Source organism: Aethalodelphis obliquidens, unplaced genomic scaffold (genome assembly GCF_003676395.1).
Source record: "Aethalodelphis obliquidens isolate GAN/ISIS:26980383/991018 unplaced genomic scaffold, ASM367639v1 scaffold88, whole genome shotgun sequence".
Taxonomy (NCBI): domain Eukaryota; kingdom Metazoa; phylum Chordata; class Mammalia; order Artiodactyla; family Delphinidae; genus Aethalodelphis; species Aethalodelphis obliquidens.
This window is the reverse complement of record NW_020838032.1, coordinates 5,769,237-5,794,775: the sequence shown is the minus strand read 5'-3', so window position 1 is coordinate 5,794,775 and position 25,539 is coordinate 5,769,237. Positions and strand designations below refer to the sequence as shown.

At 37.6% G+C, this 25,539-nt stretch overlaps 1 protein-coding gene across 14 annotated transcripts in view; it reads right to left on the bottom strand.

Moving 5' to 3' along the window:
* KIF27 (kinesin family member 27) overlaps positions 1–24,911 on the bottom strand; it is an 88,129-nt gene extending 63,218 nt beyond the window's left edge. For 4 of the 14 annotated variants that reach the window (XM_027094277.1, XM_027094278.1, XM_027094281.1 and 1 more), the window contains exons 1-5: positions 24,754–24,910; positions 20,502–20,886; positions 13,962–14,189; positions 9,942–10,885; positions 5,250–5,393 (exon numbers count right to left, since the gene is read on the bottom strand). In XM_027094277.1, the coding sequence (XP_026950078.1) occupies positions 5,250–5,393; positions 9,942–10,885; positions 13,962–14,189; positions 20,502–20,799 (1,614 nt within the window). In that variant the 5' untranslated portion in view covers positions 20,800–20,886; positions 24,754–24,910. Of the gene's footprint in view, positions 1–5,249; positions 5,394–9,941; positions 10,886–13,961; positions 14,190–20,501; positions 20,887–24,753 lie in introns of all 14 variants that reach the window. The other 10 variants (XM_027094273.1, XM_027094276.1, XM_027094286.1 and 7 more) reach the window with 7 other exon arrangements.
* Between the last annotated feature and the right edge of the window lie 628 nt (positions 24,912–25,539).

The following is a 25,539-nucleotide window of genomic DNA, read 5'->3' as shown; positions in this document are numbered from 1 at the left end:
AACCACTAAAAAAAGTGAAAGTACAACTTCTAAGGTAATGAAGTAAATTTAAAAATACACAATTAATCCAAAAGAAGGTAAGAAGGAGAGAAGAAGAAACATAGAGCAGATAGGATAAGTAAAAATCACAATGGTGGGATTATAACCAGAATGTAATAGTAATTATGTTAAATTCAGAAATGAACTAAGTAATCCAATTAAAGGATAAGGACTGTCAGAAAGAATTGTAAAATTATCTAACCTGCTAATTACAAGAAACACAACTAAAATAGACACAGAAGGATTAAAAAGAAGATAGAAAAAGAGATACCATGTAAACATTAATCAAAAGAAAGCTGGTATAGCTATATTAATATAAAATAGACTTTAAGGCAAAAACCATTAGAAGAGATAAAATGAGGGAAAAAGTGATTTAAAAAAAAGGTCAATTTACCAGGATGATGTAACAATTCTACATTTCTATGTACTTAATAACCGAGCTTAAATATATATAATGCAAAAATGGTCACTATTCTCAAGACAAATCCAAAATTATAGTGGGAGATTTTAACATCACTCTAAATCACTGATATGACAAAAAGACCCCCAAAAAGTGAGTAAAAATATAGATTTGAATAACAGGATAAACAGGATTAAGAGTACCCAATGATTGCAGAATACACATTCTTTTCAAACACTTCTGTAGTATCTACAAAAACTGGCCTTATGCTAAGCCATAAAGCAATTTTCAACACAAAGAACTGAAATCATACAATTAAGCTAAAAATTAATAAATGCAACTAAGCTAAAAGTTAATAAAAAGAAATCCTCCATGTGTTGGAAATAAAATAACTCTATAACCCATAGGTCAAAGAAAAAAGTCACAATAAAAATTAGGAAATATTTTGAGGCAAATGTGAAATGCAGGTAAAAATAAGCTTAGGAGGAAACATATAAATTTAAATGCATATATTATAGAAGGCTAAAAATATATAGAAAGGCTAAAAATCAATGAACTAAGCATCCATCTAAAGAATTTAGAAAGATAGCATAGGATCCTATCCCCAAAAAAGCAGAAAAAATTAAATAATAAAGATAAGGGTAGAAATTAATTAAATAATAAATAAACATATACTAGAGAAGATCAACAAAGTCAAGAATTTCTTCTCTGAAGAGACTAATAAAATTGATAAATCCCTGGTGAAGTTGATCAAGGAAAAAAAAAAAGAGAGAAGGCACAAATAACCAGGAATGAAAAGGGGGATATCATCACACGTCTAAAAACATTAAAGAGATAAGAGACTATTACAAACTTATGCCAATAAATATGAAAACTTAGACACAGTTGTTAGATTCTTAGACAAATAAACCTTATCAAAAGGGGGGCAAAAAGAAAATATGATTGAATTCATAATAAAACATTCCACAAAGAAATGTTCCAGTCCCAAATGTTTTTCAGGTGAATTCAACCAAACATTTAAGGAAGAAATAACACTAATTTTTCACACACTCTTCTAAAGTATAGAAAGAGAAGGAATGCTACCTAACCTATATTATTAGGCTAACCTAATTTGTTACAATATCTAACAAGAATATTTTGAGAAAGGAAAATATAGGCTAATCTCACACATGAATAGAGATGCTAAAATCCTTAACAAAATAATCACAAACCAAATCAAGGACACTTGTAGAAAACAGTTAACACAGCAGACCTGACTGCTATCCTTTGAAAGACCTGCTTAAGAGGTTGTCCATTGGCTGGTGTCTGGGAACTTGGATCCTAAGAGGGTTCCCAACACCCTAACTGGTAAGAGTGGCTCACTGTGCTCAAAGTGTTTGTACAGACAAGGTGGTTTATGTTGAACACCTGCTTTCCTTCTGGTAGTCTGGAATTTTGGTACATGCTGGGCAGAGAATGCCTTCATTACCAGCCCTCAATAAAACCTGAGTCTCTACTGAGTTTCCTTGGTAGACAACATTTCACGTGAGTTGTCACAGGCTTTGCTGGGGGAATTAAGCACATGTGGATGACTCCACCAGGAGACAACTCTTGGAAGCCTGTGCCTGGTTTCTCCTGGACTTCACTCTATGTCCCCGTTCCCTTTGCTCTCCTTTCACAGTAATAAATCTTAGCCACGAGCACAACTATATGCTGAGTCTTCCTGGTTCATCATCCAACCTGAGGGTGGTCTTGGGGACCCCCAACACAATACATCATGACCCAAAGAAAGGTTTATTCCAGGAATATAAGATTGGTTTAAAAATTAGAAAAATCAATATAATTCACCACATTAACAGGATAAAGGGAGGAAATCATGATAAAGAAAAATCATTTGATAAAATTTAATATCCATTCATAATAAAAATTCTCAGCAAAGAAATTTTCCTTGGTTTGATAAAGGATAAATTAAAAATATATATATATTGGGACTTCCCTGGTGGTCCAGCAGTTAAGACTCCACACTTCCACTGCAGGAGGCACAGGTTGATCCTAGTCAGGGAAGTTCCGCATACTGCACAATGCAGCCAAAAAGTAAAAAAAAAAAAAAAAAAATCTACAGTAAACATGATACTTAATAGTGAAACAGTGAAAGCTTTTCTTCAGCAGTTGGAAACAAGACAAGGATGTTTGGTATCAACACTTGTATTCAACACTGTATTAAAGATGTCAGTCAATGAAGTAAGGTTAAAAAAAAAAACAGAAGGTATAAGGATCATAAAGGAAGAAATAAAAATGTCTTCATTTGCAGATGACATAATTATAAATGAAAATCCTAAAGAATTTACATAAAATATCAGAATTAAAAAATGAATTTAATCAGGTTGCTGGGTATAAGCTATCAACATACACAAATCAATACAGTTACACATACCAACAAAAAATGAAAATCTGAAAAGATTCCATTTACAGTCACATAAAAAAATAAAGTACCTGGGAATGAATCTAACAAAAGATGTGCAATACTTCTACATACACACAAAAAAGTCATTATTGAGAAAAACCAAAGAAAACATGAGTAAATGGAGGAATATACCATGTTCATGGGTTAGTGAAAAGACTCATGATCAAAAGATGTTAACTCTTTCCAAATGTATCTTATAGATTTAATGCAATCCCAACCAAAATCACAAAAAAGTTTTTTTTTTTTTTTTTTTGTGGTCCTTGAAAAGCTGATTCTAAAATTTATATGGAGCAACCAAGACATTCTTGGGGAGGAGGGAAACAGAGCAGAGGCCTTGCTCTATAGAATATCTAGACTTATTAGGAACCTGCAATAAATAAGAAATGTGACATTGGTCCAAAGACAGAAAAACCAATGAGATACAACAGAAGTCCCAGAAATATACAATAGATGCATGCATGAATGAACCTTGACTTATGACAAAGACAGTGGTGAAAAGATGGCCTTTTCAAAAAGTGACGCTGGAACAAATGGATAGCTATATGGAAAAAAAATGCAATTTGACCTTTACTTTACCCCACATGCAAAAATCAATTTCAGGAGAACTGTACAGCAAAATGTAAAAGGCAAAACAATAAAGCTCCTAGAAGATAATATAGAAAGACTCAGTCCAATAGGAAAGCAAGCAAGAAACTTGAATGAGCATTTCACAAAAGAAGGTATCCAAATAGCAAAAAAACATGAAGAAGTGCTCAACTTCACTAGTCATCGGGGAAGTGCAAATTAAAACCACAATAAAATAATATTATATACCTACCAGATTGCCTAAGATTTAAAACTTTACAATAACAAATGCTGGCAAGCAAGTGGAGCAGCAGGAATGCTCATACAGTGCTGGTGCAAGTTTAAACTGGAAAACAAGTTTGGTATCATTTACTAAGGTTGAAGATTCGCCTACCCTATGACCTAGCAATTCAACTCCTAGGCACAAATCCAAAAGAAATGTGTGTGCGTGTGCACCAGGAGACATGTTTAAGAAAATTCATAGAAAAAAATGTCTATCAACAGTAGAACAGAAAAATAAATTGTGGTATATTCATACAATGAAATCCTGTACAGCTATAAACTAATCAAGCTACAGCTACACACAACGTGGATGAATCAGAACAGATAAAATGTTCAATAAAAGCAACCAGATACTAAAGAATATATATTGAATGATTAAATTTATAAAAATTCCAAAAACTAAACTGTAGTGTTCAAGGATACATAGTAAAACCACAAAGCAAAGCAAGGAAATTATCATTATGAAAATTAGGAGAGCAGCTCTCTCCGAGGAGGAGAGACTAAGGGCTTCCGAGGGGCTGGCAGTGTGCTATTTCTTGAACTGGTGGTGGCTACCCAGCTGTTCTCTTTGTGATAAATCACTGAACAACACATATTATTTTATATATGTTTTATGTTTTTAAATTATTACAGAATTAGAAGGGTTAAAAAAGAAAACAAAAATAATGTCAAAATCAAAGTCTAATTTGTCTGAATCAGATTATTACTCAGAGCAGTAGTTACTCCTTGATAGGAAGCTAAAGTCTTTAAATGAAATTAACTGTTTGGGGGGGTGGTAGGGTTCATAGCCAGGGAGTATAATATTTAGGGACATACCATGTTACTCTGCAGGCACATCCATGTTAATACAGAAAAGCTAAGATAGAGAAATTGAAATATTTAGCCAAAATTAAAGAGCGAATCACTGATGGAGTATAAAACGATAATCTAACAAATCAAAAAGTTTAAATTATGTGTTTACCTTCCAACACTTGACAATATAATATTGCCTATTACTTTGGCAAACAACGGAAGGGAAAGTATAAAGAAAGGATAACCATAATATGATTTGCAAATTAAGTTCCTGGGTATAAGGTTTTGTTTTTTTGTTTGTTTGTTTATTTGCGGTACGCGGGCCTCTCACTGTTGTGGCCTCTCCCGCTGAGGAGCACAGGCTCCGGATGCGCAGGCCCAGCGGCCATGGCCCACAGGCCCAGCCACTCTGCGGCATGTGGGATCTTCCCGGACCGGGGCACGAACCCGCGTCCCCTGCATCGGCACTTGGACCCCCAACCACTGCACCACCAGGGAAGCCCCAGGTTTTGTATTTTTGAAATATAAGTCAAGCTAACTATAAAAATGTTTTCCCTTCACACCAATTTAGGAGGAAAACTGTAATAACTCTTTCAGGTGCTTGTGTTCAGAACTCCATCTGAAACCTATTTTTGCAAACATTCCCACTTATCATTTACAATGTTATTTTATTTAGTCATGTACTATTCCAATGAAATATACAGAGCAAGGTACATTAAAAAACTCTACCTGCAACCTATTCACTTTTTGCGCTTCTTTCAAAGATATAACATGTCCTTTGTTTTCCTGCATCATCATTTGCATTTGATTCTTTAGTTCCTTCACTTCCAGGTCCTTCTGATTAAATACTACTTCAGCAGCAGCAAGAGCACACTGGGGGGAGGGAAAGAAAGCACAAGAGAGATTCAATATGGAAAGTACTCGAGAGAGAGCCCACATAATACCACAAAAACTGTGGTTTAATGACACCTTGAAGATGTCTCTTAAAATTGTCTTATCCTTTGTTTCTGGTTTCTTTATAAGAAAGGCAGAAACAGCTGAGAGGACCTATTACTGCTATAATGTAAGAATTAATCACCACAAAGACAGGAAGATTTTCCTTACTTTTATTTCCTGCATTTTAACATTGAAGCCAGTTATTCAAGTTCTAGAGTACATTCAATGAGATTTTTATAAGTTTTCTAGAATTGCCATGAGATTTTAATGTGGGTTTTTAAAAATCAAAGAGGTCACATTTCCCAAACTGACCTATAGAGTATAACAGTGCATTTGGATGTTTAAATAAAGAACATTTGCTAATTTTGCACCCTTTCACTAAAAAGAGATATATTTTGAAGATGTCTGGAAATATGGTTAAACGTATAGTTTTCTTAGTTTGCCTGTCTCCAAATAAACTCGGGATATGCAAATAATACTTTTAAAACAAATTTTGAACTAAATAAACAGAAAATTAACATTGATCAAGGGTCTACTTTATGCTAGATTGTAACTTGGCATTTTAAAAATATCTCAGTGAATTGACATGATTCCTTTTTCATGAAGAAACTAAAGCTCAGTGAGTTAACACCTCTTCCCAGGACAACACACTGGATAAAACCAAATTCCTGACAGTCAACTCCAGGGCCTTTCTAGATCCGAAGCCTATGCTCTTTCTGCTAAGCCACAGGAAAAGAGGAGTAGCTATTTACAAAATGGTGCTCTCTTTACAAACAAGATTTAATTCACAAAACCAGAGCATGTGCGTGACCTCTCAGGCGGTGGTGTGGAGATGGATGGGCCTCTGCACTGGGAACCCACGGACTAAGGCCAGCCTTGAATTTGCTACAGCCTTCCCTTGGGACTTTGGGCAAGTCCCTTCTTTTCTCTGCTTGGGATCTTTGAATGACCAAATAAGGAGAGGACGCATGACCCTGATGGTCCTTATAACCCTATATATTTATATGACCTTTATGACTTTTCTGTTTTTAAAATAAAATATAACTATAATTCTCATTAGTTAATACCCTCTGCTATGGGCAATTAATTGCCCATCCGAGAAGCTTAAAATGTAACTGCTCTCCCAGTGCTGCATATTTAAATATTTTTACATATACTTTATAAACTACAGTTTTATTGTTTATTATTTATTTAAAAGTATTTATCTGTTGAGTATGTTCATGTTCACATACTGTCCCTGTGTTCAAATTATGGAGTACAAAAGTAACCAAGAGACTTAAGAGGTATTTATGAGGGGATGAGCTGCCTTCACAGAACCCCTGGCACGTGGCCCTACCTACAACTACTGAGTCCAATCCCTTAGCTGCCACAGATGTATAACCTAGGCCCAGGTAGAAGAAGAATAAATGAGAGGAGATCATAATAGGCTAATGTGTATTAAGCCTTACTATAGCTCAGGCATCTTTATCATCACTTTATGGGAACTAATAATGCTCTAATAGCTTTCAAAGCAACCCTAAACGGAGCTTATTATTAGTGTTTCCATTTTACAGGTAGGGAAACTGAAGCACAGAGAGGTTAAGTACTTGTCCAAGGTCAGAGAGCTAGTAAACAGAGGAGCTGGGATTCAAACCTTTGAAGTTTGTTACCCATGTTCTTAACTACTATATTCTCTCACAGAAAAAAAGAACAGAAATGAAGTTTAAAAAACAATTTTTTAAAGAGACATATGGGGTAAGGAATGACACCAATCATTTGTCTATTTGCTGTTCAGTGGTATCCATAGATTACTAGGCCTAGAAGGTTGCAGACCAAAAAAGGGAATCCATTTTTTTAAATTGGGAAACACTGAATGCTATATCTCTCACCTGGAGACTCACAATATACATCAGTACTTTTCAAAGTTCTGGGAAGTCTTTGGATTAAGAAACCTGTTTGTTTTTTGCAACCTAGCATTTCCCAAAACTATCTGATCATGGTACCATTTTTCATCAAGACTGTTAATATCTTTGGGATATCATAATCTAGAGTACATTATCTAGAGCAAGTTTAAATTTAGAGTTTCCAACAGACTGAGAGAGGAGGTTACTACCCATCTCACCCCCAAGCAGATGGGTTTTGTGGGCTTCCAAAATCAGTCATCTTAGAAGCATGCTTTCTACCACCAACTCCTATAGCGTACCACAAAGTTCAAGCTTCCTATTACCTGTACTTAATGTTCTGCCAGTTTCTTATACCAAACAGGAAGGGCCAGGCCTGCTCTATTTAAGAAAAAGGCAGAGCAGAGTTACTGCCTTTAAAAAAAAAAAAAATCCATGATTTTAAAAGCAGTACTTTATATGCTTATATTTAAAGATCAAAGCTTTGTAAAAGAGCAGCAGTTCTCGTAGTGTATTCAGTAGTGAATCTTTTAGCATGAAACTTAGATCCTTTCAGGGTATCCATGAGGTTAAAACCATTTTCCTAGTTATACTAAAATGATATTTGCCTTTTTCACCATGTTGTCATTTGTACTGATGGTGCAAAAACAATGATATGTAATACTGCTGGCTCCTAGTATGAATAAAGAAAGTGTCACCAAACTGTAGTGGTAGCCACTGTATTCTTCACTGCTGTGCCCTAACAATACAAACAAACCAACAAATGCCAGTTTCACTTAAGAATATCTTGATGAAGGAATAAACATGATTTCATTAAATCTCAACACATGAGCACTTTTTTAGTATTCTATGTGTCAAATGGGAGGTATGCATAAAGTAGTTCTGCTGTATACTGAAGGGTGATAGTTATCTGGGGCAAAAAATCTTGTGCAACTGTTTGAGTTGCAAGCTGAACTAGCCACATTTTTCATAGGGTGCTATTTTTCCTCTAAAGAACAACAGACAAACTATTCACACTTGTATGTGTGACAGAACCATCATTTCAAGGAAAACAACTAATAGTATTTGTTGCAAATGATAAAATTCAAGTTTCATGCAAAAATTAGAATTTTGGAAAACACTTCTGCTACTGTAAACTTGACAGCTTCCAGTAATTAACAACTTTGCAGGTGAGATCAGTGGTGATATTAAGGAATGTGATTTTTTTGATAGTGTATAGTGAAATGTGTCAGCATTGAAAGATCTTCATAATTTAGTAAACAAATATTTTTCAAGTGTCCAATGCATGTTGATTCAAAATCGTGTGTGGATAAAAGATCCATTCAAAGTACAAGATAAAAATCAGTGAATGTTAATGTAACAAAATGGTTTCAAATCCCACATTGCAGGTAACCTTTAGGAAATTTCCGCTTGTTGAGTTTTGATATAATGTCAAAGAATATGCACAATTATCTGAAAAAGTCATTAAAATATTCCTCTCTTCCAGCTACAAATCTAGATGAGGCTGGATTTTCTTCATATACTTCAACTAAAACAACATATTGCAACAAACTGCATGGTGACTGATATGAAAATCCACCTGTCTTCTATTAAATCAGACATGAAAAGAGATTTGAAAAAATATAAAGCAATTCCACTGTTATTAAATTTTTTTGTTTTGGAAAATAGTTATTTTTAATGAAAAAATGTTCTTTATATTAACATGTAATTGGGTTATTATTGTTAGTTCTGAGTGAATTAATAGTTTAAATTTGTTGTTTTAATTCTAATATGGTAAATATCAATAGATAACAGCCCACACAAACAAAAGCTCTTTAGGGAACCTCAATTTGAAGAAAGTAAAGAAAACTTGTGAGCAAAAAGTTTGAGAATTGCTGTAATAGAGGTTTCTTTCTAATACATACAAATAGATATTGAGGAAAGATTTCTAAATAGAAAGCCGTCTTATTACCTATATCTTTTCCTATTTTAAAAAAAATGGTGGACTATCCATTTGTCCACCAGATTGCAAACTCCACATAAGCAGAACTAGGTATGTCTATTCTCCATTATTTCCCCAGTGACACATAATCTTTAAATAACAAATGTTTTTCAAATGAAAAGTGGGAAAATGTAATTTTAACTCAATATACATATATACAATATGTATACATGTACATAGCTACATTCCTTAAATATTATCAAATATGATGATTTATTTGTTTGTCTAAAAAATCAAAACACCAAACTCAAGGAGTCAGGTAGTATTTTTTTTCTTTCAAGAAGCACTGACCTAAAGAGGGATTAAAAACTCAATAAAATTTAACCTAATTTTGTTCTGAAACTGTGTTTCTTCTCATCCTCTAAATTAATGACCAGTCCCACAAGAGCCTACTTAATAAATACAACAAATTAAAATACATTTGAAGAAGAAAGGAGGAGGAACCAAGAAAGAGATGAATTATGAGGAGAAAGCAATAGGAAAAGGGAGAAAGAAACAGAGTAAAGGCAAATGAGATTTTATATATAATCCTTTCCAAAAAAACTTCTGAAATTCCAAAATGACTCTTACTTGCCCAGATAAATTTAGTCTTTAAACAAGTTACTTACAAAAGTGTCTAAGTACCTGGCATTTCTTAAGCTCTCGCTTCAGCTGGAGAACTGTAATATGCTGTGGTCCTTCTTCCAGGTTTCCAATGCCTTGGTCTCCTCTGAATGACGTGACCTCCTGGGTCACGTTAAACCACTCCTGCAGTTTGTGTTGCTGATTTTGGTTTAGTCTGACAGAATCTTTTAAGTCCACCAGGAAGGTAAAGGCTTCCTCTAAACAATTTTGGTAACCCAAACATTCTCCTTGTAGCTGAGCAACTTGCTCCTCAAGAGAATGGATCCTATTTTTATCAGGAGTCCCCTCCCGATGGATCTGGCTAGTTTGGTTGCTACTAGCCTGCTGGCTTTGCAAAGCTTCTCGAAGCAACTTAATCTCAAATTCCATTTCGCCCATACGGTCTGACTCGGGGCCGAAGTTTAAGGTGGGTTTGTTTCTAATGTTGCGTGCTCTGTTGGCATATTTGAGAGAATTTAAGGACTCGTCAAAATCCAAGGAGGATGGACTGACACAGGTGATCATGACGGTCTTGGCACTGCCTCCCAGGGAATCTTTCAGAAGCCGGGTAATTTTAGCATCCCTGTATGGAATATGTGAACTCTTCCTGCGTGGGTCCCCAAGAGCGCTTATTACGTTTCCTAAAGCCAGCAAGCCACTGTTGATTTGAATGGATTCTTTGAACCGTTCACCAGTATTCCCTGTTTTGGTTACTCTTTCTGATCCAGCCAAATCCACAAAGTGGAACTTTGAGACAATATGCTGATGGGAATACCACGATCCATCTTCAGCTGCCTCTTTATTTTTCGCCACTTGACGAAGGCTGATTGTGAAAATCGCGTGTGACCTACTGGAGTGCTCGTTCATTTGGGTGGTATCCGTATGCCTGGCTGCATTCCCCATCTCCAGGAGACTCATCACTTCATCTGCAGTCTCCACCTGGCATTCCTTGGCCCCAACAATCACTTAAAATAGCAACAGCAAGTTTTAATCAAAATCCAGTAGAGTTAAATTAACCATACAACAATTATCATTTGCTTATACCGCCCAGCTAAGACAGTCCCTTTAAAAAACTTCATAGCATTTCAAAATAAAAGTAACATCAGCAACATCATTAAATAATTTTAGATAATCTGCTAACAGGACTATTTTAATAGATGGCATTCATTTTGATGTTTAAATTCTAAAAGATGTCATATATATGTATGTTTTAAACAATCTGTGGGTTTTCTTGGAATCACACATCACACTCAATTCTTTAAAACACATGACAAAAGAAAAATTATTTATTCCAGTATTTTGATTTGTAGAGTCTAATATACTGATTGAAAGATAATAGATTAATTATATATATAACTCAAAAGAATTAATCAGTAGTAGATTAAAATTAAATTAAATTAGTTTCTTTTGAGTTTCGTTAATATTCAAGCCATCCTAAGGTTTAAAGTTTTTGGTAAATAACCAATGATAAATGAAAATTTCAATATAAATAAAGTTGTTTATTCTTTTTTTTTTTTTTTTTTTTTTGCGGTACTAGGGCCTCTCACTGTTGTGGCCTCTCCAGTCGCGGAGCACAGGCTCTGGACCCGTAGGCTCAGCGACCACGGCTCACGGGCCCAGCCGCTCCAAGGCATGTGGGATCTTCCCAGCCCGGGGCACGAGCCCGTGTCCCCTACATCAGCAGGCGGACTCTCAACCACTGCACCACCAGGGAAGCCCTGTTTATTCATTTTAAAAACAGTTTCCCCCTACATAATATAAGAGTGCAAGGCAATTCAAAAAAGGCAAAAAAGTTTCTATTTTAACAACAGAATAGAACCCAGAATAACCTAAGCTTACTACATGTGTTATTTGTTTATATCCAAAAATATTTCGAAAAGGAGTAGGTGGATTTGGGAATTGAATCACAGCAGTAAACCTCCCAAGTCTGTGCTTGAATTACAGCACCAAGCTTCCTCTTTAATCAGATCTTGTCAGTCACTGTTTCTTTAAAAAATATTCACTTTTCTTGCATTGTTTCCATCATGACACCTTTTTTAACAGCCCAGTTCATTTAAAGTTCTAATGTACCTGTACTACAACAGGGAGTGCTAAACTATCAGTTTATAAAATATAACAATTTAACCATAAATCATAGTATAACTTTTCTAAAAGTTTTCTAATGTTAGGCTATAGCTTAGCACTATCTATGGTCCTCAAACCCAGCTGAATCACCTGGGAGCTTTATAAAAGGGAAAGTGCCAACACCCATGCCCCATCTTTAACTAATTCATCAGAATCTGTGAAACGTGGGGCCCAGAAATCAGTATTTCTTAAAAAGCTTCCAAGGTGATGTTAATTGTGCAGCATCTAGGTTGGATACCAACTACCACTTGATACAGAGAAACTCAATAAATATGTCAAACAAATGCATTTTGGTTGTGATTGGGACATTTTATAAGATATATGGTAATTTGTCTTAAGACTGTTACATCCTCCCAAAATTTTTGCAGGATTGCTATCAGGTGTGGAGTATTTCCATCATTAAATTTATGAGGAGTGATAGTGTATACTTCCCTACTGTCTATTTTACAATAAACATGTATTTTTTTGGTAACTTTTAATAAAAGATAAACACATTCAATAATTACATTTTACAGAAGCTCAAAACATCCGTCTGGATTTCGTCCAGAAAAGATAAACTATACAAAATTATCTAATAAGGTCACAAAGTACTATGTATGCTTTCTTTCTAAAAAACAAAACAAGGGGCTTCCCTGGTGGCGCAGTGGTTGAGAGTCCGCCTGCCGATGCAGGGGACACGGGTTCATGCCCTGGTCCGGGAGGATCCCACATGTTGCAGAGCAGCTGGGCCCGTGAGCCATGGCCGCTGGGCCTGCGCGTCCAGAGCCTGTGCTCCGCAACGGGAGAGGCCATGGCAGTGAGAGGCCCGCGTACCGCAAAAAAAAAAAAAAAAAAAAAGATGCCATACAATATGTGGGGTTGTGAGTGTATTTTTTTTTTTAATCAGATGTGTACAGAAAAAGAAATCTGGAAGGAAACACACCAAAATTGGAAGTTGCTATTTCTGAGTTCTGAGATTAAAGATGATCTTTAACTTTCTTCCTTATACTTTACTATATTTTCAAAATGTTCTACGTTGAACATATTACCTTTTAAGTCAGAAAATCAGAAAGTGTTATTCTTTAAAATACTTGTATTTTGACCTTCCCATTCTAACGTTCTCCCATTTCCAAACAAATAGATGTTTAATGAGATTAACAGGTTGACAGCACAGAACGTCAGACGTTGAGAAGCACAACAAAGGACAAGTAAATGTCAATATGAAGGAGCAAACACATAAACTCTAAATTTAAAAAAAAAAAAAAGAGGAAGCAATAGGTGTGCTGGGACAAAAATCAGAAAGGAAGAAAGGAGAGTTCTTGGATCAACTTGGATGAACACCAAAACACCAAAGGGAGAAGCCATCCCCAACCTCAGGGTAACTCTGGGAGAAAAAAAAGTACAAAAATTAATTTAGCCTATGTCACACTTTCTTAAGATCAGCCCAGGGGCGGGGGAGGTGGCAATTATAGGAAATAAATACAGTTGATCCTTGAACAACACGGGTTTGAACTGTGCAGGTCCACTTACATGTGGATTTTTTTCAATAGTAAATACTACAGTACTACACAATCTGAGGTTAGTTGAATCCGGTGAGGCAGTGGATACAGAAGGATGACTGTAAATTATACTTGGGTTTTTGACTGCACAGAGGGTCGGCACCCCTAATCGCCACCCTCCCCACCACGTTGTTCAAGGGTCACCTGTATTTGGAATTACACCTTAATAACTTCATCTTACCAACCACTCTGAACTTCTACTTTTCACCTGGGTGCGTTAACTGCTACTGGTAATCAATAAGCTATTCAATTTAAAAGCAAAAACAAATGCATTTTGTTTCTATGTCTGTTTTTAAAGAATCCTTGGAAAATATCCAGAAACTGAATTAAATCATATTCATTTGCTAATGAAGACTATCAATTAAGTAGGCTACTTTACCTGTGTTTCCCTTTTCATCTTCTCGGATGTGAAGATCCTTCATAGATGTCTCCAATTCTAGAAGATCTCTTAGGTCTTCCTTGTATACTTCTATATAAGACACTTTTATCTTAGAGTCAATGCTAAGATTTTCAGAGATGTTTTGAAATATTTCTTGGATAGCACGAGGAATGATACCTTTTTGACCCTCCACAACTGAAGCTGAAAATTTAGAGAAAGAAAGCACATCTGAAATTTAAGATATAAGAAAAGCTACAATCAATAAATTTATTTTCTCAAATTTCTATTATAAAATTTAAAAATAGAAAAAGAAAACTTTTTTTTCTATAAAGTTCAGAAGTGAAAATTTTCACATGTATGCTCTTACTCAAACTTCATTCATGCATTCATTAAATATTTATATAGTACCTACTATGTGCCAGGCAGTATTCTAGGACCCTGGGAACCATCAGTGAACAAAACAAGGAAAAGATCCCTGCCCTTAAGGAACTGTACTAGGATAGACAAACAACAGCTAAAAACAATAAGTGAATTATATAGTATATTAAAAGGCATTAAGTATGCCTGGAGAAAAAAATAGGGCAAGGTAAGGGGGACTGGAAGTGTAAGTGTATTTGATGGGAGGTGCTTGTAACTTTAAATAGGAAAGTCATGATGGGTGGGCATCACGGAGAAGCTGACCTTTGAGCAGAAACTTGAAAGAGGTGGCAGAGGAGCCATCTAGGTATCTGAATGTCCCAGAACAGCAAGCATAAAGGTGCTAAAATGGTGTGATCCATAAATAAGGAGGCCATTGTAGTTGGAGCAGATGGAGCAAGGGGAGAGTAGCAGGGCATGAGGTCAGAGAGGTGACAGAAACAAGACCATGTAGGTCCTTGTAGACCACGATAGATTTTAGGTCTTATTCTGGGTGAGATGAGAGCCACTGGAGCAGAGCAGTAACTTGGGATTTAAAAGAGACTACTCTGTCTGCTGCGTTTTGCCTCAGTCATAGAAGGGTAGGGGCAGAAGTGGGGAGACCACTTAGGAGACCAGTGCACTAATCCAGGAGTCTAGAGGGTTCGGGGGAGAGGTGGACATGACGGTGACATAAGCTTGGCAACAGAGAAAGGTGAGAAGTGACCAGGTTCTGGATTTATGTTGAAGGGAGAGCCATTAAGATTCCCTGACAGATTGGATATGGAATGTGACAGAAAGTGATGAGTCAAAGATGACTCCAAGATTTTGTCTTGAGCCAGTGGAGTTGCCATCAACTGATATAGGGAAGAGTGTGTGTTGAGTTGGTTTAAGGGGAAAATGTCAGAAGTTCATTTTTTGACCTATTAAGTTTGAGGTATCTATTAGGGATACAGTTGGGAAGGTTGAATACGCAGTTGGATATATAAGACTAGAGTACAAGACAGTCATCTGGACTGGAGGTAAAAAACTGGAAGCTACACATAGATGGTATTTAATGTCGTAGGGCTGGATGAGACCAAGGGGAAAAGTTGAGAGTCAGAAGAGAAGAACACCAAAGATTGAGCCCTGGGCACTTCATCATTTGTTGGTTCACTTATCAGGAACCAGCAAGAGAGCATGAGTGACCAGTTAAGTAGGAGGAAACCAAGAACGTGGTGGCCTGGAAACCAAGTGGACAGCATGCATCAAATTTGCTGAAAGGCCGGTTTGATGAGAATTGACCACTAAATTTAGTAAGTGAAGGTCATTTGTGATATCTCGACAATTGCAGTGTCAGTGGTAGTGGAGGTGAAAGTCTGAACGGAGTGAGTGTATGAAAGACCAAGAGGAGAACTGACACACGAGTCACAGATAATACCTTCAAGGTTCTGCAGCAAAGAGGAGCAGTGAGAAGTGGGGTGGTTGGATGGCAGCGAGAGTGGGTAAAACAGAGGGGAAGTGAGAAATGTAATTATTTTAAGATACAATAAAGACTGAATTACCCAGCATTCTCTCAATTATTAACACTAAAATACTATTAAAAATCACATCATTGTAATTGATGAAAAAACTGTATTCACAATGTAATTGTGAACATCAATGTAATTAATGAAAAACTGTGATCACTGTTTATGACTATTCACTGTTTAAAATGTCATGTGAGCAATGATTTTTAAATTTGATAATGCCTCATTTCCTCAAGGTGAGCAAACTGGTCCTTTAGAATACTATGACAATATTAAGCAGCACAGCTTTTTTGGAGAAACATTAGTATAAATAGTATCAAAAGTTGAAACGTGATCACCCTTTGACTCAGATATAGTCCTAAAGAAATACATATACACATACCCAAAGGTGTTGTATAAGGATCAGTAACAATTTCCTGTAATTGATAAAAAATTCCAAACACTAATAAATCCATTAGTAGGAGAATGGTTAACAATGGTATACCATGCACCTATTGTTAAACAGATGTCTAAGATCCATAAAGTTAAAAAAAGCAACTGCAGGGCTTCCCTGGTGGCGCAGTGGTTGAGAGTCCACCTGCTGATGCAGGGGACACGGGTTCGTGCCCCGGTCCGGGAGGATCCCACATGCCGCAGAGCAGCTGGGCCCGTGAGCCATGGCCGCTGGCCTGTGCGTCCGGAGCCTGTGCTCCGCAACGGGAGAGGCCACAACAGTGAGAGGCCCGCGTACGGTTAAAAAAAAAAAAAAAAAAAAACAACTGGAGAGCAAATTCATTTGCATAAAAGAAAACATACATATCTATGCAAAGAATATTTTTGAAAAAATTCACAAAAAACGGTGGTTACCTCTGGGGAGTTAGAACAGGGAGAGAAAAGAAAGGAAAACTTTTATCTTATGGCTGTAATATCTGAATTTTTACCTTTAGAAATAAATATATATAGTCTAAAAGTTTTAAATATAAATAACTTAAAAATAAACTAAATATACTGTATAGAATTGCAAGCAGCACAAAAAAAAGCTTACAATCAAATGACATGACAATGAAAAAAACTAAATGATAGTTATATAACAGTTTAAGGCAAAAATAAAAGATTTAATAAGAAAATATTTATTGAAAACCCCAGGAATGCAATAGGCATAAGTGGCACCAGTGAAGTTCAAAATAAGTAGAGGTAGTACCTAAAATATCTAAAATATCTCTCTTTAGATCATTTATTATGGTCTGGAGAGAATCCCAATCATTGGAATGCAACTCATTTATGTTAGCAAGAACCCTTTAAAAAAAATTATTTGTGTCGTATTTCTTCAAATTTAGCCAAAAAGCATGTTTTGAGATTTCTGGGATGGAAAGGTACAGGTAGTTTGAGGGTAAACAGGCATAAGAAAGGGACAGGGGAGCAAGCCAGGGTCTAATGGCAACAAAGGACGTGTGCAGAAGAGAGGTACAGAAAGACCAGTTCTGCCCAAGCCAAGACCTCAATCCAGGAATGAGGAAGGGAACATCTCTACGCCTCTTCTCCTCCATTACTGCCTCTTCTCCTCCATCACTTGCGCAACGCAGAACATAGATTAACACAATAACATGAATGAACAGAAATGCATACAAGAGACTCAGGTATTTGTACACCAATGTTCATAGCAGCATTAGTCCCAATAGCCTAAAGGGGAATACAATTCAAGTGTCCATCAACAGATGAATGGATAAACAAAAGATGACTTATACATACAATGGAAAATCATTCAGTCATAAAAAGGAATGAAGTTCCAATACATGCTACAACATGTAGGATATCCTTAGATACATTCTGCTAAGTACAGAAGCCAGACATAGGAGGACGAACACTGTATGACTCCACTTCTATGAAATATCTAGAAGAGGCAAACTTACAGTCAAAGAAAGTAAATTCGAGGTTACCAGGGGATGGCAGGGGGAGGACAGTTATTGCTTAATGGGTACAAAGTTTCTATTTGGGGAGATGAAAAGTTTTGGAAAGAGCAGTGATGGTTACAAAACACTGTGAATATACTTAATGTCACAGAACTGTACTCTTAAAAATGGTTAAAATGGTAAATTTTGTTTTACATTTATTTATTGAACCACAATTTTTAAAATAGTAAAAATAATGTACAAGATAAAATTTAGAATAAGTACAAGAATAAATTGGACTTAAAGTTAAATAAGTTTCTGTAGGCCAATTTAGAAACCTGCCCACCATTTTTAGCATTGTTCCATGGAAAATATATTCCAAGCTACAAAAAGGTGGCTTACAAATGAACCTTAAAAACAACTTGCTTCCAAGTTGAAGATTACCAATGTTCAGATTTTTGGCAACAAACATCCTGAAAATCTGAACCTTACTAACTTGGACCGCCTTTGATTGCCATCATGTAGCAAATATGGGAAGCTGCAGGTTTTTCGAGTAAAAGAGAAAGTGAAAATTCCTTCTGGAGAGCTTCCAGGAACTAGCCAATAGTACTATCTATAAACTCCAGCATATATTGAATATATGCATTCTAGATTAGCCAGAATATGAGGCTGATCAGAATAGCTCATTCATTTCCCACTTCAACAGATTACAAAGCAGAGTAACTCAAAAGACTTAAAAAAAAAAAAAAAGCTGAATTACAAATAATATTTACAAATAAAGCTTCAAAATGTATTCTGGTAACCTAAAGATCACATTTTCACTGTCACTCTTATATTCCTGAAAGACTATTTCAGAGAGAAAAACTGTAAAGTTTTATACTTTAATAGCCATCATTTAGCTCTTATACACTATTTAAAGAGTATGCAGGGCTTTCCTGGTGGCGCAGTGGTTGAGAGTCCGCCTGCCAATGCAGGGGACACGGGTTCATGCCCCGGTCCGGGAAGATCCCACATGCCGCGGAGCAGCTGGGCCCGTGAGCCATGGCCGCTGAGCCTGAGCGTCCGGAGCCTGTGCTCCTCAGCGGGAGAGGCCACAACAGTGAGAGGCCCGCGTACCGCAAAAAAAAAAAAAAAAAAAGAGTATGCAAATGAAAGCTTTTAGAGAAGATTACACCTGGTAAAAGTTGGTAAATCCAAGGTTCTGAAAAACAGGGAAATGAATAGTAATTTAAATAAGCATCATATTGAAAAATAAGAGATTTCATCTACCACAGTGCCTAGCATGGTACTCTAGCCACTGCAAAAGCTCAATAAATTATTTATTGGAGAAAAAAACTACATTATTTGCACGGTCAATAATCAAACAGCAGATGACTGACCCAGAATTGGTGTCTTACAGCTAGGCTGGGAAATCAAAAATGCTATTTTCACAAATACACCAAGAAATGTAACTTCAAACAACAAAGTGCAATTTTTCACTTATCAGATAGTGAAAAAAAAATTTCGGATTTCTGATTTCCAGTAACTGGCAAGGATATGAGCAAATAAATGGCTTTCACATATTGGTGGCAGGATATAAACTGGTACACCCTTTTGGATAATTTGTCAGTATCTATCCCCATTTTAAACGTGCATACCCATTACTCAACAAATCTACTTCTAGGAATCTATTCTACAAATACTAACAAATGGATGCAAAGTTAAATGCATAAAGATATATACACTGTAACTTTTTATAACAGTAAAAATCAAAACCAACCATTAATCCTGTCCATTAATAGTGGAATGGGTGAATTATGATCCATTCAAACTATGGAACATTATATGTACAGCCAAAAAAAATGAGGTGAAATTCTATGACCCAAATGGAAAGAAGTGAAATGATATTTTATATCGTTAAATGCAAAAAGAAAGTTACAGAATCACAGGTATGAAATACCTCATCAAACAATTAAACTAACAACAAAAAAACCCAAAACACTACATGTGTGAGTACTTGTAATATACCTAGAAAAATGTCTAGAGGACTCTGAATGTATACATCAAACTGTTATTTCCTGGGAATGAGAGGAGCTTTCATTAGTTTAATTAGATTTCTTAAGCATCACTTGCAATTCTTTTTACAATGAACATTAATTTTTTTTAAACTAGCAGAAAAAAACATCAAAAACTCTTCCTAATGGTGATCTGTTTCTTTTGGTATGAAATATTTTAGCTAAAATATTTTAGGACAATAGATAACTTTAATAACATTTTCCCTTAAGGAATTAAAATTGTATTCATGGCCTCTTAAAAAAAGATAATATAGCTTTAAGTATGTGACCAAGCTGTGAAAATTGTTAAGGGAGTAGAACTTAAAAGTTCTCATCACAAGAAGAAAAATGTAACTGACGTGATTGATGTTAACTGAACTTACTGTGGGAATCATTTTGCAATATATAGATATATCAAACTATTATGCTGTATACTTTGGACTAATACAATGTTGCATGTCAATTATATCTCAAAACTGGGGAAAAACAGCAAAGGGCTGAATACTGAACATTGTCTTAAACGTCTTTCCTCAAGCTAATATAATCATAAATTGTTTAATGAAACTTCACTATTTAAAGCAAATCTTTCAAAGATGATGATCTTATGAACACATCTGTTATCCTATTGATTATTTCATTCAGTTAATACGCTGAGCACCTACTATGTGTCAGGCACTGGTATTTCAGCTTCTTTCTACTGTCTGAAATAAAAGTAAAAGAGTATGAGAATCTTACCAACATGGCCTCCTCCAATGGTGTATGTCTTCCCAGATCCAGTCTGTCCATAGGCAAAAACGGTTGCGTTATAGCCCTCAATGAGTGACAACACTAGTGGCTTTATACAGGTATTATAAACTTCATCTTGAGTGGAATTTTTGCCAAAAACAAAATCAAAAGTAAAGACTCTATCTCTCCCAATGATAACTTGTTGGGTGTTTGGAATAACTCTCACACAAGCCTGATAATTATGAAGAACTTCTTTGCACAGCAGAGGTCTAATTCTTACAGCAACTTTTACTGGTATTTCTTCCATGGCAGCTTAGATTTTACTAAACAGATTTTCTACTTAATATTCAGTATCTAGCGTGAGAAACATCCATTTTACGTAAGATCTGGACTCCTGTGTATCAAAATAAAAACAAAATTTAGTTATTGACTTCTCTATCCTAATAAACTAAGCAACTTCTAAAGCAAAGTCAATTAAAGCAGGTTTTGTTCTAATATAAGATAGCTACAAAGAGTAAATCTGTCTTGAAAAAGTATACCTATAATTTATAGATGAAGTGATATGATGTCTGGATTTGCTGCAAAATAATCTAGGGGATGGGAGCCTTGAGTTGGTAAATGATGAAGCAAAGTGATAAGTGCATGGGATTCCACTGTGCCATTCTTTCTATAGTGGTAATATGTTTCCCAGATCATTAATCTAAATATTGAATAACCGGGGAATTAGAAACATAAGGCAAGGACTTCCCTGGTGGCGCAGTGGTTAAGAATCCGCCTGCCAATGCAGGGGACACAGGTTCGAGCCCTGGTCTGGGAAGACTCCACGTGCCACGGAGCAACTAAGCCTGTGCACCGCAACTACTGAGCCCACGTGTCACAACTACTGAAGCTCATGTGCCTAGAGCCCGTGCTCTGCAACAAGAGAAGCCACCACAATGTGAGGCCCACGCACCACAACGAAGAGTAGCCCCTGCTCTCAGCAACTAGAGAAAGCCCGTGTAGCAACGAAGACCCAACTCAGCCATAAATAAATTAATTAATTAAAAAGAAACATAAGGCAAGGAAATAATTGGGTAATTGTACATGTACACAGTAGTGCAAAGCAAACCCTTAGATTTTACAGCTATGTACTGAAAAATAACAACTCCTCTTTGTCGCAAATGTTAGAAATCAATCCATGAAAATAGTTTTAAGGATTTCTATAAGTCAATGTAAATTTAAAACTAAATCTTCTATTTAAAAATAACCAAAACTAACAGAAAAACTGCTGTTCCACTCCTAAATTACATGGTACTTATTTCTGAAGATCTCTGGTGGAATTAATACATTAAAAATTATATTGGGGGACTTCCCTGGTGTCCAGTGGTTAAGAATCCGCCTTCTGGGCTTCCCTGGTGGCACAGTGGTTAAGAATCCACCTGCCAATGCAGGGGACACGGGTTTGAGCCCTGGTCCAGGAAGATCCCACATGCCGTGGAGTAACTAAGCCCATGTGCCACAACTACTGAGCCTGTAAGCCTAGAGCCCGTGCTCTGAAACACAAGAAGCCACTGCAATGAGAAGCCTGCGCACGGCAACAGAGTAGCCCCCACTCAACATAACTAGAGAAAGCCCGTGTGCAGTAACGAAGACCCAGCACAGCCAAAAATAAATATATAAAATAAATTATTTTTAAAAACAAACAGAAAAGAATCTGCCTTCCAATGCAGGGGATGCAGGTTCGATCCCTGGTCGGGGAATTAAGATCCCACACACCACGGGCAACTAAGCCCGTGCACCACAACTACAGAGCCTGTGCACTCTGGAGCCTGCGCGTCACAATTGCTGAACCTGTGCATCCCAACGAACAATGCCATGTGCCGCAACTAAGAACTAATGCTGCCAAAAGTAAAATAAATAAATATTTTTTAAAAACTGCAGGGACAATGTTTTAAAAAAATTAAATTGGTAGCTATACTTACAATGAACAACCTGAAAAATAAATTAAGAAAACAATTCCATTTACAATAGCATTACAAAGAATCAAATAAATTTAGGAATAAATTTAACAAAAGATGTGTAAAACTTACACTCTGAAAACTACAAAATATTGTTGAAAGTAAAGAAGATTTAAATAAATGGAAAAACATATCATGTTCATGGATTAGAAGACTTAACATATTAAAATGGCAATATTCCCCAAATTGATCTAAAGAGTCAACAGAATGCTTATCAAAATCCCAGTTGACTTCTTTGTAGAAACTGACAAGCTGATCCTAAAATTCATATGGAAATTCAAGGGACATAGAATAGCCAATACAATAATGAAAAAGAACAAAGTTAGAGGACATACTTCCCCAATTTTAAAACCAGGCAACAGTAATCAAGACAGTGTGGTACTGGCATACGACAGACTTAAAGATCAATGGAAAAGAATTGAGAATACAGAAATAAATCCTCATATTTATGGGCAACTGATTTTCAACAACAGTGTCAACACAATTCAATGGGGGAAAGATAGTTTTTTCGACAAGTGGTCATGGGACAACTGGATATCCACATGCATAAAAATGAAGTTGGACTTCTACCTCACATCGTATACAAGTTAATTCAGAACGGTTCATAGGACTTCCCTGGTGGCACAGTGGTTAAGAATCCGCCTGCCAATGCAGGGGACACGGGTTTGATCCCTGGTCTGGGAAGATCCCATATGCTGCGGAGCAACTAAGCCCATGCACCACAACTACTGAGCCTGCAAGCCACAACTACAGAGCCCATGCACCACAACTACCGAAGCCCACATGCTCTAGGGCCCACATGCCGCAACTACTGAGCCTGCGTGCTGCAACTACTGAAGCCTACTCACCTAGAGCCCATGCTCCACAACAAGAGAAGCCACCACAATGAGAAGCCTTCTCACTGCAACGAAGAGTAGGCCCCCCTTGCCGCAACTAGAGAAAGGCCGCGCACAGCAACGAAGGCCCAACGCAGCCAAAAAAATAAATCTTAAAAAAAAAGAAGATACTCAAAAATGTTTAAAGAAACAAAACAAAAATAAATGGTTCTGGGCTTCCCTGGTGGCGCAGTGGTTGAGAGTCCGCCTGCCGATGCAGGGGACACGGGTTCGTGCCCCGGTCCGGGAAGATCCCACATGCCGCGGAGGGGCTGGGCCCGTGAGCCATGGCCTCTGAGCCTGCGCTCCGCAACGGGAGAGGCCACAACAGTGAGAGGCCCGCGTACCGCTAAAATAAATAAATAAATGAATGAATAAATGAATAAATTTTAAAAAGAATTTACATGTCTTTTAAAAAATCCATAGCACTTATACTTCTTCAGATTCTGATCAATTACAGCCATCAGAAGCGTATGTATTAATCTCACCAATCAATGTAAAGAAAGGTGAAATCTGATTGGCTGGCATACTCAACGGAGTTTGGAAATCTGAGCAAAGGAAGGAGAAATATTCGATCACTGATGCCGTGTCGTTGATCAGAAAAGTGTCTCCAAATACCGTTGCCATCCTGTTCCCTTGGCTTTTCAGAAGTAGTGACTGCTAAAAATTGTAGTTTGTAAGTAATATTTTCTTAAGAAACTTTCTGGCAAGTGGATAGTGAATCTCATAAGGATCTCAGAAAAGGCCCCAAATGCATAAAGAACAGATGGAGAAGACAGGAAGCAAACAGGGGAAACAACAAAGATTTTTAAAGTTGGAGTGGGCGAAGTTTTATTTTAAAAGTGTTTCAAAGAAAGAATCTGGGCACCCTTTCTTTCTCAATTATCTCCTGCTCTAAGGGAGGGGTCTTTCAGACTTCCGCAGAACTTATAATGCCCCGAAGTTTCAACATCCGCAATGGAAAAAGGAGACCTGTGACAAAACGAAACCCCCAAGGAAGATGGGCCTTTCCATCCCTCTTCAGATACCGCAGCTGGAAGCACGAAAACAAGAAATACACAGGATCCGATTCAGTGAGGCTCGGTCCGGGGTTCCCGGGGTTCCCGCGCGTCCCTCTTCCCCAAGACCTTCTACCTCAAGGCGCACCCAACTTCCCCGGCCGCTCGCCTGGGAGTCCCAGCATAGGCCCAGGCCCCTCGGACGCACTGCTCCGCCTTGCGGGCGCCCCGACCGCCCTCCCCGACAGCCGAGCCGCGGAGGCTCCCGATCCCCCCGGCCGGCCCCTTCTCCTCCCAACGGCCGACCGGGAACACCGGCTCAGAGAGCCGGCCGGCGCCGCACCAGGGCCGACCCCGCCAGCCCGGCCCGACCCGCCTGCCACTCACTGACCGGTTCGAGAAACCCCAGTCTCCCGCGGCTAGCGCAGCGCAGGACTCTTCGCCTTCACTTCGCACCGCCGCACCGCAGCTACCGCCTCAGCCCGCGCCTTTTGTTGTGGCGGGTTCTCCCGGCAACCAGCAAAGCCCGCGCTGACGCGCCCCCACCCCTCAGGGCGGCCGGAAGCTCCCCAGGCCCCGCCCCAGCCCGCCAAGCCCCGCCCATGCCCCCGCCCCGTCAGGGAGGAGCCTAGAGCCGGCCACCTGGAGGCCCCGTCTCCCAGATTAGCTCCGAAGTAAATACTACCCAGGGACCCCGCTCATAGTGCTGAGCCAGAGAACTCTCCAGGAGTTTGTAAGATGAATATGAGAAAGATTCACATTGCTTTCAATATTTTAGCTACCAATTCGTTTATTTTTATTGAAGTTAAGTCCGCATAACATAACATGAACCGTTTTAAAGTGTACAATTCAATGGCGTTTTAGACATTCACAATGTTGTGCAACCATAACCTATTTCCAAAACATTTTCATCACCCCAAAAGGAAAGCCTCACACCAGTTAGCAGTCACTCCCATTCCTCTCTTCCTCAGCCACTGGCGACCACTAATCTGCTTTCTGTTTCTATGGATTTACCTGTTCTGGGCATTTCATAGTCATAGAATCATACAATTTGTGGCCTTGTGTCTGGCAAGAGCTAAACGTTTCCCAGTTTCACCCATGTTGTAGCATGTATCAGAACTTTAATTCCCTTTTATGGATGAATAATATTACGTTATGTGGACATACCACATTTTAT